This window comes from Camelus ferus, chromosome 21 (genome assembly GCF_009834535.1).
Source record: "Camelus ferus isolate YT-003-E chromosome 21, BCGSAC_Cfer_1.0, whole genome shotgun sequence".
In the NCBI taxonomy this organism is placed as follows: Eukaryota; Metazoa; Chordata; class Mammalia; order Artiodactyla; family Camelidae; genus Camelus; species Camelus ferus.
In genome coordinates, this window is record NC_045716.1 from 10,134,639 (window position 1) to 10,152,419 (window position 17,781).

Here is a 17,781-nt window from a genome sequence, read left to right on the forward strand (position 1 = left end):
ACTTTTCTCTTTCACTCTGAACCCACGTTTCTGTTTTACATTTGAGACTCTTTGCAAGGCCAGACCAAGTTAAGTCTAGCTCTAACTTGGGAATGCTCTAGAAATTTTGAATTACACAACTGCTGTCCTATAAATTCCCCAAGGCAGACGCCTTGAACCCGGTGGCTTCCCTCCTCCGGCACCGGCTCCGGAGCCCGACTCCTGCTGGCTACCTTCCGTGTGTCAGCTCGGAAAGACCCTGGGCGATGCCACCCGGCTTCACAAATCAGTTTGGCATCCAACAGCATCTCGGGAGGGTACTGGCAGACAGTTTATAGGAAACGAAGAGGTAAAGCAGCCAAGCAAGCAGGCAGAGACATGCACGTTCGTTCCTGAGGACAGGCACCACTGGGGCTGCTCTGGTTCTTTCTTAGAGCTAAACAGACAAAATAGCCCACTTCCAGTCTCTGGTGTGCAACTCCCGCCTTCCCACTCTCCACGCCCTCCCCCAGTGGCCTCTATGCCTTCTTGGCACAATGGTGGATATGCTTTCCCAGTCAATCTGAAGTTTCCTAAAGCAAAATTTAATCTTGCTTGTAGTGAGGCTGAACGCTGACATTTATGCTTGTTGTCATGGAAAGGACAGTCTTTTGAATACTGCAGTGCAGTGGTCCTCAAGGGGAGGGAGATTTAACACCCTCCACCCCCCAACAGTGTCTGGAGACATTTTTAGTGGTCACAACTGGGGGACGGCAACTGACACCCAGTGGGTGGAGGCCAGGATGCTGTTAAACATCCCAGTCCTAAAATGCACACAAAGCCCCCACAACAAAAATGTCAGTAATGCGGAGGCTGAGAAAGCCTGATATTATGGTCAGGAGACTCGGCTCTGGAGTTAGAGAGCTTGGAATTCAGGCCCAGCTCCACTGGGGCCTGCCTGCGCAGCCTTGGGCAAGCTGCTTAACTTCTGTGCCTCGTCTGTAAAATGGACAATAACCCATCTCATGAGCTCGCTGTGAGTATGCAACAAATACGTATCCGCAAAGCCCTTAGGACTGTGCCTCAAATATAGTGAGAGCTCAATAAATATTAGCTATTGTTTTTACTATTATGACTAGAAATTTAGCTTAGCTCCAAATACATAAGCCAAACCTATTGAGGTTAGACAAAAAAATGCATTGCTTTGATAGTACATATATCCTCTCTGATGGGGACCGAAATGATGATGCTTTACAATTTATTAGACTATTTCAAATACGACTGCGAAAACAGCCCTGTTATGTCTTTATTTCATAGATGAGGAACTCATGGCTCAGTTAAAAGAGTTGCCCAAGTCAGGTCTTCTGATCCCACATCCCTTTCTCTTCCTGCTACACCTCCCTCTGCTTACTGGTTTAAGATGACCCTTCTCTTCATTACACCGAACAGCCTGAAGATCAAAACACACGAAGGCACCATAATCACAGAGTGAGGTAACTCAGGCTCCCTGGGTGGACAGAAGTCACCTCTCTCTTTACGGTGCGTGCATGCATAGTAAGGTTTTCCTTCATGGGGCATACAAACATTTTAATCTTCTGAACTGAACTAAAAATTTAACTTTCTGTTTGGGCTATTTTCTTTCCTTTTAAAATTTCTGATTAAAAAACCCCCTAATTTATTTTATTTTAAAAATCCCTGATTATACACATTGTACATATACTGACTGTAAATGTATGAAGGTGAGAATGCAGCTTCAACCATATGTGTATGTTTCAAGTTCCACTTACTTATCAGCTATTTGGTTTCACAATTAAGCCTGAAAATCTGCTTATAAATGCCTAAATGTATTATTTAAATGTAGAGTATTCTTTGTGTTCTTATTTTATATATGGTTAGTGATTGCACACAGCAATCATATTTCTATGCACAGTTTTTTAAAAAAATTGCAAATTCATCAGCTGGATTTTTAACTCAGCCTACATTAAAGTTAATAATATTGGGCTTAAGAGTCAAAGTTCAGAGGGCAGATGGATAATATTCCTGAAGTCAGCATTTTCTAGAATTGCTTTGGTAACAGTGAAGGCCAGGCCGTAGCTGGTGATGCTGTCCTGACCTAGGGAGTGCCCAGCTAGCAGCGGCTCAGCCAGGGTTCTTTCATTTCAAAGTTCCCGGTCAAACTCTACAAACAGCTGCCAAAGCGTCATTCACATGGACCCAGGCTTCTTTGGTCCTATTTGGTTTGTGCCAGTTGATAAAGAAGAGGTTTAGGCCACATATACTGGTTACTAAGTGGGGTCGCAGGCTCAGCAGTTTTCCCACGATCCCCCTCCCGGGTGAAAACTGCCAACGTGTATGAGAGTATCTTTGCCATTTTCTTTTCCAAATCAATTTTGTCTGTCTTGCTATGAGAAGGAGAACCAAAGAGCATCCCCTGAATGTCGGCCGCGCGCGGAGCACTCACCTGGGGACGCTGGGAGGGGCCCTGGTGGGCCGAGAGGGCACCTGCGGAGGCGCCCCGAACGAGTCGCTGCTGTTGGGGAAAGGAGGTAACGGGCCGGGCCGGAATGGCACTGGGGGCGCCCCCGAGTGGGGTCCCGGGGAGGGGATGGCGGGCGCGGGCCCCCGGCCGGACGTGGACCGCGGGAGGGGCGCGCTCAGCGTCGGCCTCCTCTGGGTGGTGGGGCTCGGAGGCGGCGACCTGGGGAAAGAGACGACAGCTGTTTGCCTGGCCTCCTTTCCGACGGAATTCATCCTTAAAAAATGTCTTATAACTGACTGCTTTTTGTTGTTTGTTTGTTTGTATCGAGGGGAGGTAATTAGGTTTATTTACTCATTTTTTCTAAAGTGGAGGTACATTGACCCCAGGACCTCGTGCATGCTAAGCATGTGCTCTACCACTGAGCTCTACCCACCCCTGAACTGGCTGCTTTTTAAGAAGCATTTTTTTTTTTTTTTTTTTTTTTTTTTGCCTGAGTAGCAACTCAGATACATGTTAGGAATGTTAAAAGGTATAAAGGGTAAACGAGGAAAAGGAAGTTTCTCTTCCCAACCTTTCTTACTCCATGGAGACAGCCAATATCGTTTCTTGGGTACTCTTTTCAACTATATTTGATGACATTTTTCTCTATGCATATAAACTGCATTTTTTGTACACAACAGAACACAACGTTCTACAACTTCCTTTTTTTTTTCTTTAAGCTTCACGTTAATTGGACTGTCTTTTCATTTTGGCACTTAAAAGAACTTACTCTTTTTCATGACTGTATAACATTCCATTGTAAGGATATCGTGTGCTTGGTTTTGAAGGGAGCTGAGATCATCTGACCATCTCTCAGGTTCCTGGACTTAACTATCTTTCTCTTTTTTTCTCTAGGTTCATATTGGTTTAGGGAAGCACATTCAGAAAATGATGCTGGACAAGCTTGGAGGCCTCAGGCAATGCAGGGCCATCTTCCTACCTGCGGGAATGCTGTATCCAGGAGTCATCCACAGGAGGCGGTGCTGGCGTGAAGGTAGTGGCAGTGTTGATGTCGCCGATGATCACGAGGGCTTCTTTAAGCGCTTGGTACATTCGAAGCATCTCATCCCGGCGCTGAGCCTGTTCTGCAGATTCCTCCATCAGTGTATTTTGGTCCTCTGAAGAGTATAGCTGTGCTAGGAGCTCAGAATTTATGAAATCTTTAACCTGTCAGGTCATCACAGAAGAGTAAAAAAATGGGAGTGAATGAGTGATTAAATGATAAACTGGTTCGGAGCCTGTGGACAAAATCCACGAAAATCCACTCTGGGCAAAGGGACGCCTTGTATATCTGTTTACTCTTATTTTCTTCATCATCCTCCCAGTCTCAGTACTGGTGCCAGTAACGGTTTTCCCCTCTGTCTTATGGCTGTTGACATGAAAGAAAGACATAGATTTGTTGAAAAGAGGGCCAACCCCTGCCATCACCAGAACAGGGCCATTGGCTGGACGGGCATTTCCGCAATGTTATCTGAGGCTGCTTGGCTTAGAGACGAGGGAAGGCACCAGGAGGTAAGCAGCAGTATTTCCAACAGGAAACAATGGCACAAGGAAACCCATGTAAGAACACGAGGAATCCATTCCCTGGTAGTCCCAGTCCTTGCCCTAGCTTTGACCAAAACCAATGGAATACTACTAAGGCCTTAGGTTTCAGTGTCATCTCAAAAGTGGAATTAGCACCATTAAGTGAATATTTATTAAATACAGAACCATGTATCATTACGCAAGTTGATTTACCAAAAAAAAAAAAAAAAGTGATACACTCTTTGCTTTCTAGTTTTCAGTAGGAGCGTAACAGTGATGAGGACTGACATAAGGTTCCACAGTTCACAGACAGATGAAAACAAACTAAACTATGAACAATTTGTAGACGTCTCAGGGGCGGGGCATCCTGCAGCAGGGTAAGAATGGGGAGGATGCAGCCTGGAGGGAGAGATCACCCATCACCGTATTTCATCAAATCTAAGACACACCACTCTTTTATGTGCCACCGAGAAAGCAAAGACACCATCAACTAAACTACACCAGAATGCCAAGATGTCACGGGTGTAACATGCATCTTCGTGTCAGAAATATTACAATTAAAAAAAAAAAGTGAATGTGACTGTGATTCCGAGTGCCTTCACAAGTTATCTGACTTAGTTCTCACTGCATGTTTATGAGACAGAGAGTATCACCCCAGTTTTACAGATGAAGGAACTGAAGTTCAGAGAGTTTAAGTAACGTGCCCAAAGTCACACAACATTAAGTTGAACCCCAAATCCTCTGGCTTGAAGTCTAGGGCTCTTTCTGTTACTCCTATGCCTTACTTTGGGTGCTCAGGAAAGATAATTTACATTTAAACATTGTTTTAGAGTGGTGCACAAGTGCAGCAATTAACTTAAGCCCAGAAAAATAAACCGGCTTGGCTCTTTCAGTTTCTCTGTTAAATGAGAAAGCTAACGCTTATCTAGAGATGCTGGATCTCTCTAAGAAAGGTCCAAGGCCAGTGTATTTAATTGTTACAAATTCAGACAGACAATAGAACGCCTGTCAGATGCTCAAAATTTCTGAATTGTAGTTCAATTTGTAACTCAGAGATGACAAGACTGAAAAACACATAGCTTCACTATATTTTTAAAGGTCTCAAACCATGTAAATAGGTTTCCTAATCAGAAAGTTAAGCTTCACTGTGGTGAAATAAAAAGTTTTCTCTGCACATATTCTGTAAACCAGGAGAGAATCAAATGTGGACGTAATCTAATCAACAAGACGTATTCGGGCAACTGTCTGGTGGAGTAGGTTCATGTGCGATAGTTATGGAAGGTATATTTGGCCAGGTAACCTGGGGCCAGATGTGAAGAGCTTGAATGCCAAGGAAAAGTGTTTGAACTTTATCCACTTGGCAATGGGGAGCCATGGAAGGCTTTTAAACAACTAAGTAAAATAATAAAAGAAGTTTTAGGAAAATCAATCTGGTTGTGATTTGAAAAGAATTTGCAAGAGTGGTAGCGGAGATAAAGAAATCTGTTCGAAGACCATCACAGATCATTTACGAGACGATAAGGGTTCAATTGAGCAAGGCTGCAGTGGAACAAAAAATACGGGCACGTATAAATGATATTAGAAAGGAAAAACCAACTGGACTTGCTGCTGTTTGGAGGTGAAGGGCAAGGAAGAAAAGAACAGAGACACTTCAAACATTGAGGTTTGGGTGAATGAGAGAAGAGAAAGTGAAAATCAAGGAAAGTCAGATTTAGAGCAAAGACAGTAAATTTGGCTTCAGGAATATTTCATTCCCCTCCTTGAAGATTTATTTGCTTCTAAACACACTTGCAGTTGCCCACGGAATCATGTACATTTGCACAAATCTTCCACTGTTAGGTGTGTGTCCGTACTTGGAGAGATGGTACAACTCCAGACTCAAAACCAGACAATTTTCCTGGCATTGACCATCAGTTGGGTTAAGCTCTTTTGAAGCTTTACATCTTCCTGGAGTATCACTTAGAATCTATTAAACACAATTTAAAAGAAGATCCTTCCAAGAATAGATTTAAAGCAGATCTGAATTAAGGAGCAACTGTCAAACAAACCACGAAATGAAACAATAAGAGCCCAGTTCAGCATTCTGATCAAAGATCTGCCTTGAATCAACTCTTCCATGTCAAAATGTTACACACGAAAATCTGCCTGCTAGTTAAAAGATTTGGCAATGTTCTGAAATAACATGAATAATGTGAGCATGAGACAAAATGACAATATAGCACAGTGGTTATGGGCATATTCTTTGGAATCAGATAGCGCTGTATTTGAGTCCTAGCTCTTAACACGTTTTTGGGGACAAATAACTTAACCTCTCAGTTTCAGATTCCTGATCTGTAAAACGAGGATCATGGTAGGAGCTGTCTCAAGAGTTGTTGCGAGCATTCAGTGATACTGAATATAAATCGCCTAGCATGATGTGGAGCACTGAGTCATTGCTCCGTAAATAAAAATTCCCCTTTTTCCAGTATATAGTCTGACTTAGCATTAGGTAGGTAGAAAGAGAAGAATAAATAGGAGGCTAGAGCAACAGTGCCAGCAGTGAGTGATACAGCTCAATGTGGTGAGCTGTAAGTCCACATTTTATTTTGCACTTAAGAACAATTTTAGGAAGACTCTTCTCCTGCTAGCCTTAGCTTGGTCGTGCTACAACTGGAACAAAGGTAGAGGGACTTCGGGGAGTTTCCAGACACTTCAGGGACTTTCTGGGCAGTTTGTATGTCAGTGGTACAAATACTTAACTCAAGGATTTTGTACAGTTGGAGGCCCAGTGGGTCCCTTTTAGAGAAGAGCATTTAGAAAGTACCTCACAGAACATGACATAAACTAACTAAACTTGGGTGTGAGATTTGGAATAATATTTCTGCCTTTTATTATAACACCTTATAACCTACACATCTTCGTATGGTTCACAAAAAATTTCTCACACACAAAACCTCATCCCACTTCGAGCTCTGCAGGCTAGATAAACAGGCGTCCTGCCCCACGCCGTTCTGCTCAGTGTAAAGGAATGTGAGGTCATTAAAAACGTTCCACATGTTTTCCTCTTTCTTACTTTAACCCTTCTCTAGCAACTGGCAGTATGTTTGGATTCTTAACTTTCTTTGTCTTTATTACTAAGACCATTTTAAAGCCTTCACAAGTAGAAGAGACATTTCTAGGGTTTTCACACAACTTAGTTACTAAGAAAACCATTTCCTTAAAGTCTCTTGGTTTCTAGACGTGGGGGCCACAGAATGGGACAGTGATAACTCTTTCACGTGAATACACATATGAAAATTTAACTGAGAAGGTGAATTTTGCTCAGTTTTGGAGAGGGGCTTGGTGAGCATTTTGTGGTTCTCTGAGATCTCACAATTCTCTCATTTGTACTCAAGCTACCTTTCCATTTCCTAGGGATTTTGTTGTGTTAGAGACCAATGAAGTTTTCCTTCTTTAAAAAGTAGCATCCTTTGACTCACAAAGGTTGAACAAAGAAGTTAGACACAAAGAAGCATATAGTGTATGACTCCAAAGTTCGAGGACAGGCAGAACTAATCTAAGGACGCAGGAGTGTTGCCCTTGGTGGGGAGTGATGGGGGCTGGGTGGGGGCACAAGCGGGGCTTCTGGGTCCTGGTCTGGATCTGTTTCTTGAGCAGGAGGCAGAATTCCTGACCCGTGGAAACAAATCAGTGCGCTGGTATTTAAGATGTACTTTCCCCTCAAATAATGAACATTTAAAATAGCACTCCACTTCACACACATTAAAGTACAGTAAGTTTTGAAACTGGGGCACATGTTACTAATTTTCCACCAAAGCGCCCATGGCCGAGGAGAGTTAATGTGGACCTCCAGGCGTCCAGGGCACTGGCTCCAAGTGTGAAATGCCTCTAGGTTTCATATTTGGTTCTTAAAGTTTCATAAAAACTTTACAATCTCTTTCAGATTTATCTGCATTTGTTTGAATGTGAGGAACAATGTTTTAAATTACTTACTAGTTAAGATTCAAACCATTGTTTCCCGTATTCAGACAAACCCTAATTAAATCTTTAAGTAAAGTGAACCCTCTGGGAAGACAGCCTCCGTGTGTGCTGCGGGGCTCGGAGCCTCTTAGTCTGAGGAGGCTGGCTGACGGTTTTCTGAACCTGCCACGTGCATTATCGGATGGTGAAATGGAGAGAGTATCAGATGGTCGATGAGGAGACATGCACTTTAGTTGTGACTCTGCCATCTCCAGCGGTATGATCTTGGGCAAGTCACTTCACCTCTTGGGGCCTCAATTCCTTCATTTAGAATCTGGACAAAATCACGAGTGCCCAACAGGTGGCTGTCCTGTGGGTTCAAACACAGAATTATGTGCCACTTTGCTGCTGACACTTTTCGAAGAAAGCTGGGTCCACTTACTTGGTTCTCTGATGGAGAACTTCTGGTGGCGTGAGCTACAGAGAAGAGGCCGTCAACACATGCCGGCCGTGGGGCGTTGTGTGTGTGTTAACTTTAACGTCTCGAACAAAACTCTCTGCTTCAACTGTAGCCTGTCCAGAACAACCGCCTGTCATAAACCTGTTATTTCTTTGTGCCTCTGTTACCTGGTATGTTTAAGCAATGAAACAGCTGCTGCATTTCAATAGACAAAGGCTTACAGTATGTCTGAGGCAAGGCATTTATTGCTGGCTTTAAACTTCTTAAACAATTCCATATGGAGACTTGAGTGGCAGAACACTTAATGTAAACTTTCGAAGGAAACTGCCCACCAAATTCTGAACTTCATGAAAGTTGGCCGAAACATATTCTTTTTCGGAAGGCAGAGTAGCCATTCCCATTTCCAAGAGGAAAGGCCACAACTCCGCTTTCAGTAGTGACAGTCGACAAACAGAGGACCCAGCTTGAGGCACTGATGGGTTCCGGGGGAAATAACTAGCTTTTGCACCCGCAGTCATTTACAGACACAGCAGGGTTAAGAGGATGGAATTCAGAATAAGGAGTCGGAGTATTTGTTTTCTTGCTGTGATTCTATGATTAATTCTCTCACTTGAAGATCTCGTCACGTTAAACCAAGTTAAAAAATCGACATATGTGCATGCCACAGTGCTGGGTGTTCACTGTGTTTCTGTTCCTTGTACGCAATAGGCTGCTTTCGGAAAGAATGAAAAAGGCTCAGATGTTCCGTACAATAAGATGGCACGAGAACATGAGTACGTCTGAAAAAAGGGATTTGTATTTTGAAGTATACAGAATTATTTGTAGAAATGTAAAATATATATTGCATATATAAAATGATACATTTTTACAGATGCAGTAAGAAAGCAGGAAAAAAAATAATACTCAGAGAAAAGCAATCACCCTAGACATGTAAAACTACTTTCTGGTAGATCGGAAAAGTTAAATTTAAATAATGATAACCATAATTTCTTAAGAATCCAGCACGACATGATGTTTTTGCTTTCTCCATAGTCCTGTTCATCTCTGCTTTGAGGTTTGACCCTGGAGATCAAGTCTCACTTGAAGCCTCCTTTCTCATGACTCTTCTGTGAGATCTCCCCTCAAGACAACTAGCAGAACCTCACTTCCATGGTGAATCCTCCGTAGATGGGGGTTTAGCCAGTTCATAAAGCAAGTGAGCACAGCTGGTGAGGGGAGAGGGCTATTACCCTCATGTTCCTTTTTGTGTGTGTGTCTTCCTTGAGAAGGTGAAAGTAGGATAAATCTGCAATAGGGTTTTTTTTTTCCTTCCCTTTAACTAATTTATGTCAAGCCAGTCCTCACAGCTATAGACAGGAAGTGCTATTTCCTGTGCGGATGATTTAATATCGTACAGAGCAGAGAAGCGTTTGAACTGATGGCAGCACTAATGACTCTCGGTAAAACAGTGAAAAGATAAATGATACTTAATCAGGAAAATGTTTAAATAAGCAAGTGCCTGGATCCCACCGCAAAACAACCTGAACTCATTTAAGTGAAGTTAAGAGGGTAATTTTAGAAATACACAGACTGTTTGTTTAGTACTTTATATTTTTCAAAATGGCATCTAGCCACATTTATTAAGTTCTCTGACAATTCTGTGGGGCAGCTCAGGGTTCTTACTGCAGTTTTAAAACTGATTTCAACTCAGAGGGGCCAAATGATTTGCTTCAGGTCAGGCCATTGATCAGGCTTAAAAATACAATTTATAGTTTCCAATGTATTTCCAATACATTGTTTACCTGCTGCTGATACTTCAAAGCATCCTAATAACCTTATTTGAATAAACGAAATGTATACAAAGATAGAGTTAAAAACAAGATTGCTCACGTGACTGTTGGTGGCTTCTTAAAGTCAAGAAACCAACAGATCCTGAACAACAAATGGATGGGCATATTTAGAAACAGAATTTTGAAAGGAATCTTTTTTTTTTTAATTGAAGTATAGTCAGTTACAATGTGTCAATGTCTGGTATGTAGCATAATGTCCCAGTTATGCATATACATACATATATTCATTTAAATTAAAAGTTATTACAAGATATAGAATATAGTTGCCTGTGCTATACAGAAGATATTTAGGTTTTTTAAGTCTATTTTTATATATAGTGGCTAACATTTGCAAATCTCAAACTCCTAAATTTATCCCTTCCCACCCCCATTCCCTCGGTAACCATAGATCATTTACTATGTCTGTTTCTGTTTTATAGATGAGTTCATTAGTGTCCTCTTTTTTCTTTTTCAAAATTCCAAACATGAGTGATATCATATGGCATTTTTCTTTCTCTTTCTGGCTTACTTCACTTAGAATGATGATCTCCAGGTCCATCCATGTTGCTGCAAATGGCATTATTTTATTCTTTTTTATGGCTGAGTAGTATTCCATTATATAAATATACTATAACTTCTTTATCCAGTCATCTGTCAATGGACATTTAGGTTGCTTCCATGTCTTGGCTATTGTATATAGTGCTGCTATGAGTATTGGGGTGCACGTATCTTTTTGAATTAGAGTTTCCTCCAGATATAAGCCCAGGAGTGGGATTGCTGGATCATATGGTAAGTCTATTTTTAGTTTTTTGAGGACTCTCTATACTGTTTTCCATAATGGCTATACCAGAAAGGAATCTTAAAATATGGATAATGGCTATTTATAGTTCTTAAGTAGGTAGCCATATTAGTCTCTTAAATTGCATTTTTCATTGTAGTGTCATATACATTATCTTCAGGAACAAATCCCTAAGCCAGGTGCCTATTCTATGATTAGTATTTTACATATGGAGGTAATAGATATAATAAATTTAAGTGATTTGTCTTAAGTTAACAGAGTCTGTAGCAGAACCAGGGTAGAATCCAGGTTTCACCTGAATTCTAGTGTGGGGGTCTTTTCAGTACTTTACCACCTAATTTTTATTTGTTATAAACAAATGTTTATAATATATCATTGACTGAAACAAAAAGGTGTCCTTAGAAGATAACCAGGAATAAAACTGTTGGTGTCTCACTTTTCAAGAGTCAGAAAAGCTTGCTATAAAACACCCCATTATAACCTACCTTATCTAAAAAATACATTCTCAAATAAATATTACTTGTACTTTAACAAAGGAGCTACCAAAAGAACCAAACTAGACCATGTAATTTAAGTACCCTATCCTGACTGCTATAAAAATGACCATGAAAAGGGAGAGATTCTATGCAGTATAGGTCAACTGGTGGCTAGTCGAGCAGGAACTTTGAGCTCTGTGGCTCTACCATCTTTACCTTAGAAAAGAAAAGGTGACTGACTTTGTATCCAAGGGAAAAGGGCAAAAAGCCCATTCCCAGGTTAAGATAACATTCCATAGTTTTTAGAAGGTGAAAATAGTCATATTACCATATTGTGTGTGTGTGTGTGTGTGTGTGTGTAGAAAAGAATAAATATCTTTGGCTTTAATCTCAAAGTCTAGCAGCCAGGCTATCTGGTTTTATTGCTGGCTTTGCAACTGATTTACACCCTGACTATAGAATTTTCTCTCTGCTTTACTATAAGCAAATTCATGCCCTCCTTGAGGAGATGGCCAACAGGGAATACCACAGTACTGTAGCTAGAAGTTTTATGTTTTCTTCCCTAAATTCTCTTCCACTGGTCAATCATCTATCACTTGTAATGGAAAAGGATAAACCTAGGTAATAGGTATTTCAACCATCCAGAAAATATCACAGAGAAGCTGAAGAGAATGTGAGCAATTTCCACACTAGGGTGGGTAGGAAGTTCAAGGGAGACAGTTTATAATCACTTACGTTATTGATCATAAGGTGCATTATCGTTTTTGGAATCAGGTCTCGGATACATTTGTTGATGATAGACATGTAGGAGTCTACGAGGTTGCGGATGGTCTCCACTTGCCTCTCCAACTGGGGGTCCATTGAGAAGTTTTCTGCTTGGCCATTTTCATCATTTTCAGTCTGACAGAAAGGAAAGAAAACATGGATTATTTCCCATTTATTCAGAAGGAAAAAAGTACCGGACATTGTCAGATGACTGACTCCTGTTTACTGAATCTGGAGTCTTACTACTAGATGGTAATATCTTTACCTTATCAAACAGCCATGAATTCTGAAAAGAGATCAGAGTCATGCAGTCATTATTCTACCTTGAGCCTGCCACAACCTAGGAAAAGCAAGTATTGTAATTCTGAATGAATGTTTAGATGAATAACCAGATAAACAGTGCACCTAACAACAGACCTCTAGAGAACAATCTAATCTTCAGCCATTTGCAAACTGGCCAGAGAACTGAATCCAAACGTATGAGGCAGATATAAACCTCTCCAGGGATTCTACAGATTAGAAATAACCTTGGTGTTGTCCTGGAAGTCCTAGGTCTGCTCTGGAATGGATCAGCATTTGGATCAGCTTGGATTTAAAAGCAAATCTCCTAGGCCTGGCCTGGAGCCAAAATAAGAGATATAGAGGATAATTCATTTTTCCATGCACTTGCTGGAATTTGTTATATAAACTCATGCTTCTGTCATCACTACTAAAGGCTGGCTCCATTGTGAAAAACTTTCAATTATAACTTCCAACTTGTTATTCTTTGAATAAAACAGAACACATCTATACACAAAGAATTTATTTGTGCAACATGAGAGAAGCATCTGTTTCCTATACTATGCAACTTGAGTTAATTAATTTTGGCTTATCCACCAGAGGCTGGGCTGGAATGGCATCTTCATCATTAAGGGCTGACCTATTGGCTTGGCATTGAAATCAATTTAGAACAAATGGTCTCCATTCCAAGTCAGGCTGAACCATCTAAGCCCCAGAACATGATACAAATATTGTTAGTGGTCTGGCTACTTTCTAGCATTTGGAAAGATTTAATTATGAATGCAAAAAAAAGAGGGGGAAGGAATACTTTATTGCTTCCAATGTGGACATGAAGTACTTTTCTTTGGAAATGTACATACTTTGATTTGCTAGGTTTTCAATCATCCAGTCAGTTCCTGACAAAGCACTCTGCTGAACAGTTTATATGGATCTATAAATGACAAGCTTAACTTTGGATCAATACACATGTGCGCAAGGCATATTTGTAGGCCACAAAATCAACCATAACAAAGATAGATGGAAATTAGTTCTAAATATTTACATAGACTTCTGTTGCTCTTTTAACACCTTAAAAATATTAACATGTGCTCACTCTAAAACACAACAATCATTGTCCAGTCCTAAGAGTCTGATGCCATACTTCAGGGTGACAACTGGAGGACATTCTGGGGCATCCTACTGCTACAACAGTAAGAGAGGGGATTGGAAGTTTATAAAAATGACAGTTGTTTCAAAAGTCCATGAACAATTAATGCTGGAGAGGGTGTGGAGAAAAGGGAACCCTCCTACACTGCTATTGGGAATGTAGTTTGGTGCAGCCATTAATGGAAAACAGTAAGGAGATTCCTCAAAAATCTAAAAATAGACCTACCATATGATCCAGGAATCCCACTTCTGGGTATATATCTGGAGGGAACTCTAATTCAAAAAGATACATGCACCCCAGTGCTCATAGCAGCACTATATACAGTAACCAAGACATGGAAGCAACCTAAATGTCCAATGACAGAAGACTGGATAAAGAAGTTATGGTATATTTATACAATGGAATACTACTCAGCCATAAAAAAGAATAAAATAATGCCATTTGTAGCAACATGGATGGATCTAGAGATTGTCATTTTAAGTTAAGTAAGCCAGAAAGAGAATGAAAAATACCGGATGATCTTACTCATATGTGGAATCGAAAAAAAAGAAGACACAAGGACACTATGAACTCATCTACAAAACAGAAACAGACTCACAGACATAGCAAACAATCTTATGGGGAAAGGGGGTGGGAGTGGATAAATTTAGGAGTTTGAGATTTGCAAATGTTAGCCACTATATATAAAAATAGATTAAAAACCCATTTTCTTCTGTATAGCACAGGGAACTATGTTCAATATCTTGTAATAACCTTTAATGAAAAAGAGTATGAAATGAATATATGTATGTACATGCATGACTGGGACATTGTGCTGTACACCAGAAATTGACACATTGTAACTGACTGTACTTCAATTAAAAAAAAAAAAAAGACAGTCGTTTCCTATACCATTTCTTTTCCAATGGTTTGGTCACCAAAAGAAAGAATTCAATCAGGTCTTATGTAGTCATGATATTAGCACAATAGGACCTGGGATAAATAGGTAAAAAGCCATGGGAGGGAAAAAAGAAAAAACAACCAATCATGTTCCCAGACTTCTTTCCAGGGCATAAAAATCACTGCAGTTGTGCTCCACGCTGAACTCAAGTTCTAAAGATCGGTGGTAACAGTGATATCATTTTAAGAATATGTACTTGAAAGTGAAAACTTCAGGTTCAAATTCAGGCTTTATCACATACTGATTGTGTGGCCACCCTTCACTTCATGTAACTGAGCCCCAGCTTCCCCATCTTTTACCTGGGGACACACTTTAACATGGGGAAAACTTGGAGAAGCTAAATGAGATAAGGCATATGAAATGACCCAGCCAAGGGCTTCATTGGTGCTCAATACATGTTAGTTTCCCTTCTTCCTTTCTGAATATTCATGGAATAAGAGTTAGATGAGTTACCTGAATCCCAATACACATTATGAAAATTTAAGATGAAAAATTTGAACATAAGACATTTTCAGTTCAGGCAATAAAAAAATGGCAAACTGTATTTTTTTATACCTCCATGTTTCCCACAAGCTAAACCCCTTGCCTGGAATCTCTTCCTCCCATCTGTGAAGGCCTTTTTTAATCTTTCAAAACCCAGCTCCAACATCATCTCTTCTAGATGAGCTCCCGATGGCCCTTACATCCTCCGCCACTCCCCACACTGTACTTCATCTGTGTCCTGTACTACTTTTATTATTTAATACCAGCCTATTTTTATGCTTCTCCCCCTATCAGACTCCGGGGTCTTGTTCATCTCTCCCTTCTCAGCATCTAGCACAGAGCTTGCTGCACCAGCCAATGAGGAGAAGGGGAGGAGTTAGCACTACACGAGGATTCACCTAAATCAAGGAAGCTGCCTCTGTGCATTTCAGGGTCTCCAAGAGTGCCTACTTGTTAGAGAAACTGGACACCAGAGAAACCCCAGGTTGATGAGTTAGGATCCACTACTACTTGATTATAGTGAGGATGATAAAATGATTATGAAATTATATATGTGTTTATATACACACACACGCACACACACACATATAAGTGAGAACACTTGACCTACAGCTTTGTGAGGAAAACATCTTTTACATAAAGCAATATTAATCTCCACAGTGGATACAATTCAATTCAGTTTGTCTCTCTGATCTGAAACATCCTGGGATTTTACTGCTGGATTTAACGGGTGGGGATGACAGCATTTCAGCCTCAACATACTACCTCTCCCAGGAACATTTATCGAGAACTTACTGTGTTCCATGTACTGTGCTAAGCACTTTACATAGGAGATTCATACCACAACCTTAGGAGGTGGGTACCATTGTTATTGTCACCCTACAGAGGAGCATCCTGAGGCTCTGAGAGCTGAAATGTGTTCAATAAATTTAAGATGAATATAATGTTAAACCTGTTTCCTTTTTTTTCCTACATATAAAAAAATCAAGAGATATTATGAAACAGGGAAACATCCGTAATAGATCAAGTCAGTTTCACAGATAAAATAAGAAATGCAAAAAGAGTTTCTAAGAAAAAGATATCATTTAAATACTGATATTTCTATAAATAAATAAATAAATAAATAAATAATTCAGCCAAAAGAGAAAACCAGAATAAACAGTATTAAAAGAACCTCCAGGAATACGAAACACCAGGAAAATTATATCACCATCCATATTTTCATATAGAAACACTGAATTTTCCCACTTCACACTATTCCTAACACTTTGCCTTACTTGCATTTTTGCATATCAAAGTATGCAAAAGACACTGACCTTCCCTTTTTGAAACTGGAGGCAATTAATAAGCAATGTGCCAAACTGAATGGAGAACACTGAACGTTTTAATTCTCAACATTAAAAAAAAAAAATAGAAGCATTCCAGAGTAACCAGTAAAACAATCAGAAATTCTCTTTAGCTTCTGGAAACACCAGTAGACACACAGTCACATGCAACTCTTAACTACCTTGTTAATACCATGGACACGATGGGGAGTCATAGAATTCAAAATGCAAATTTAATTTCTTTTCTGATATTAGAAAGAAAGAAGGAGTAAGTGCCCGTTCTAACATGTCTAAGATGAATGGGAAAAATTAAATACATGGAGTTTTTCTTTTAACTGAGAAATTGTAGAGAGCAAATGCTCCCTTTTCTCTAACCCCCAGTCTTAAGCAAATTCTCCATCATGCTCTTTTCCGTATGAATACTGTGTATGACTATGTATTTTTTCCTTTGTTTAAATTATAGGATTGCAGTAGGATTCTTTGCAATCTAAGCACTGAAATGACAGATGTTTATCATTATCCTCATCAAGGGAATGTAAAATAAAAATAGTAATTTGTCTCTGATCTTTGAGGCAAAAAAGAATGGTCTGCAAACATTTAACCTTTCATGTGCAGGTTCACTGATGCTGTTTACAAAATGTGAATAATATTGTGAAAACCAGCTTTCTTCTGAAAAATACAATGGGCCGGCCTTCCTATTGCCATTCTTTTTCTAAATAGATTTTGAGAGGTCTAATGCAATTTTAATAGTCAAAAATAACAACTTAGCACTTTAAATGCAAAATTGTTTATAAAAATTAATACCATAACTTTCTTTCTTATGAAATTATTTGCATAGTATTCAAGAAAAGGGCTGCTTTACAAAATTCTAGTTTAAAAGCTTTCTCCTGAAGACCTGAAACTCTAACAGGCGAAATAATGAAAAAGCCAAATCAGATGTAATTCCCACCATACCTTAAAGCATCCATTATGGAAGGTCTGGGCTTGACCAGGATGTCTATCTATTTTTCATGTGTTTTGTTTTTAATCTCCTTCCTTTCCTTAAATCTCTTACTTAATTATGTAGTAGGCTTCTTTAAGGATCATCGAAGCCATCTCAGTAAGGCTGGTGACTACAACTCTTTAAAAGTGGAATAATAGAAACCCAACATATCCTGGCAATAAGAGGCACATGAACGTACAATGGAGCTAACGGGGGGTTTGCTGCCTCTCTTCTCACCAGTGGAGAACTTTTGGGAGACCATCTCCAGGTCTCCACAGTGACTTTTCCAGATAACCAATGCTTGCCCCTTTTAAAGCGTCTTATTATTGTTATACAATTCTCCATGACCTTAAACAAAGAGTGAAAAGTATTGTTTAA

General features: G+C 39.9%; 1 protein-coding gene across 8 annotated transcripts in view; it reads right to left on the reverse strand.

The window, feature by feature from the left end:
- The window catches only part of DNM3 (dynamin 3), a 475,573-nt gene that overhangs the window by 42,655 nt on the left and 415,137 nt on the right, over positions 1-17,781 (reverse strand). For all 8 annotated transcript variants that reach the window (XM_032463725.1, XM_032463729.1, XM_032463731.1 and 5 more), the window contains 3 exons: positions 12,218-12,382; positions 3,417-3,643; positions 2,420-2,656 (listed from right to left, as the gene is read on the reverse strand). In XM_032463725.1, the coding sequence (XP_032319616.1) occupies positions 2,420-2,656; positions 3,417-3,643; positions 12,218-12,382 (629 nt within the window). The remainder of the gene's footprint in view (positions 1-2,419; positions 2,657-3,416; positions 3,644-12,217; positions 12,383-17,781) is intronic.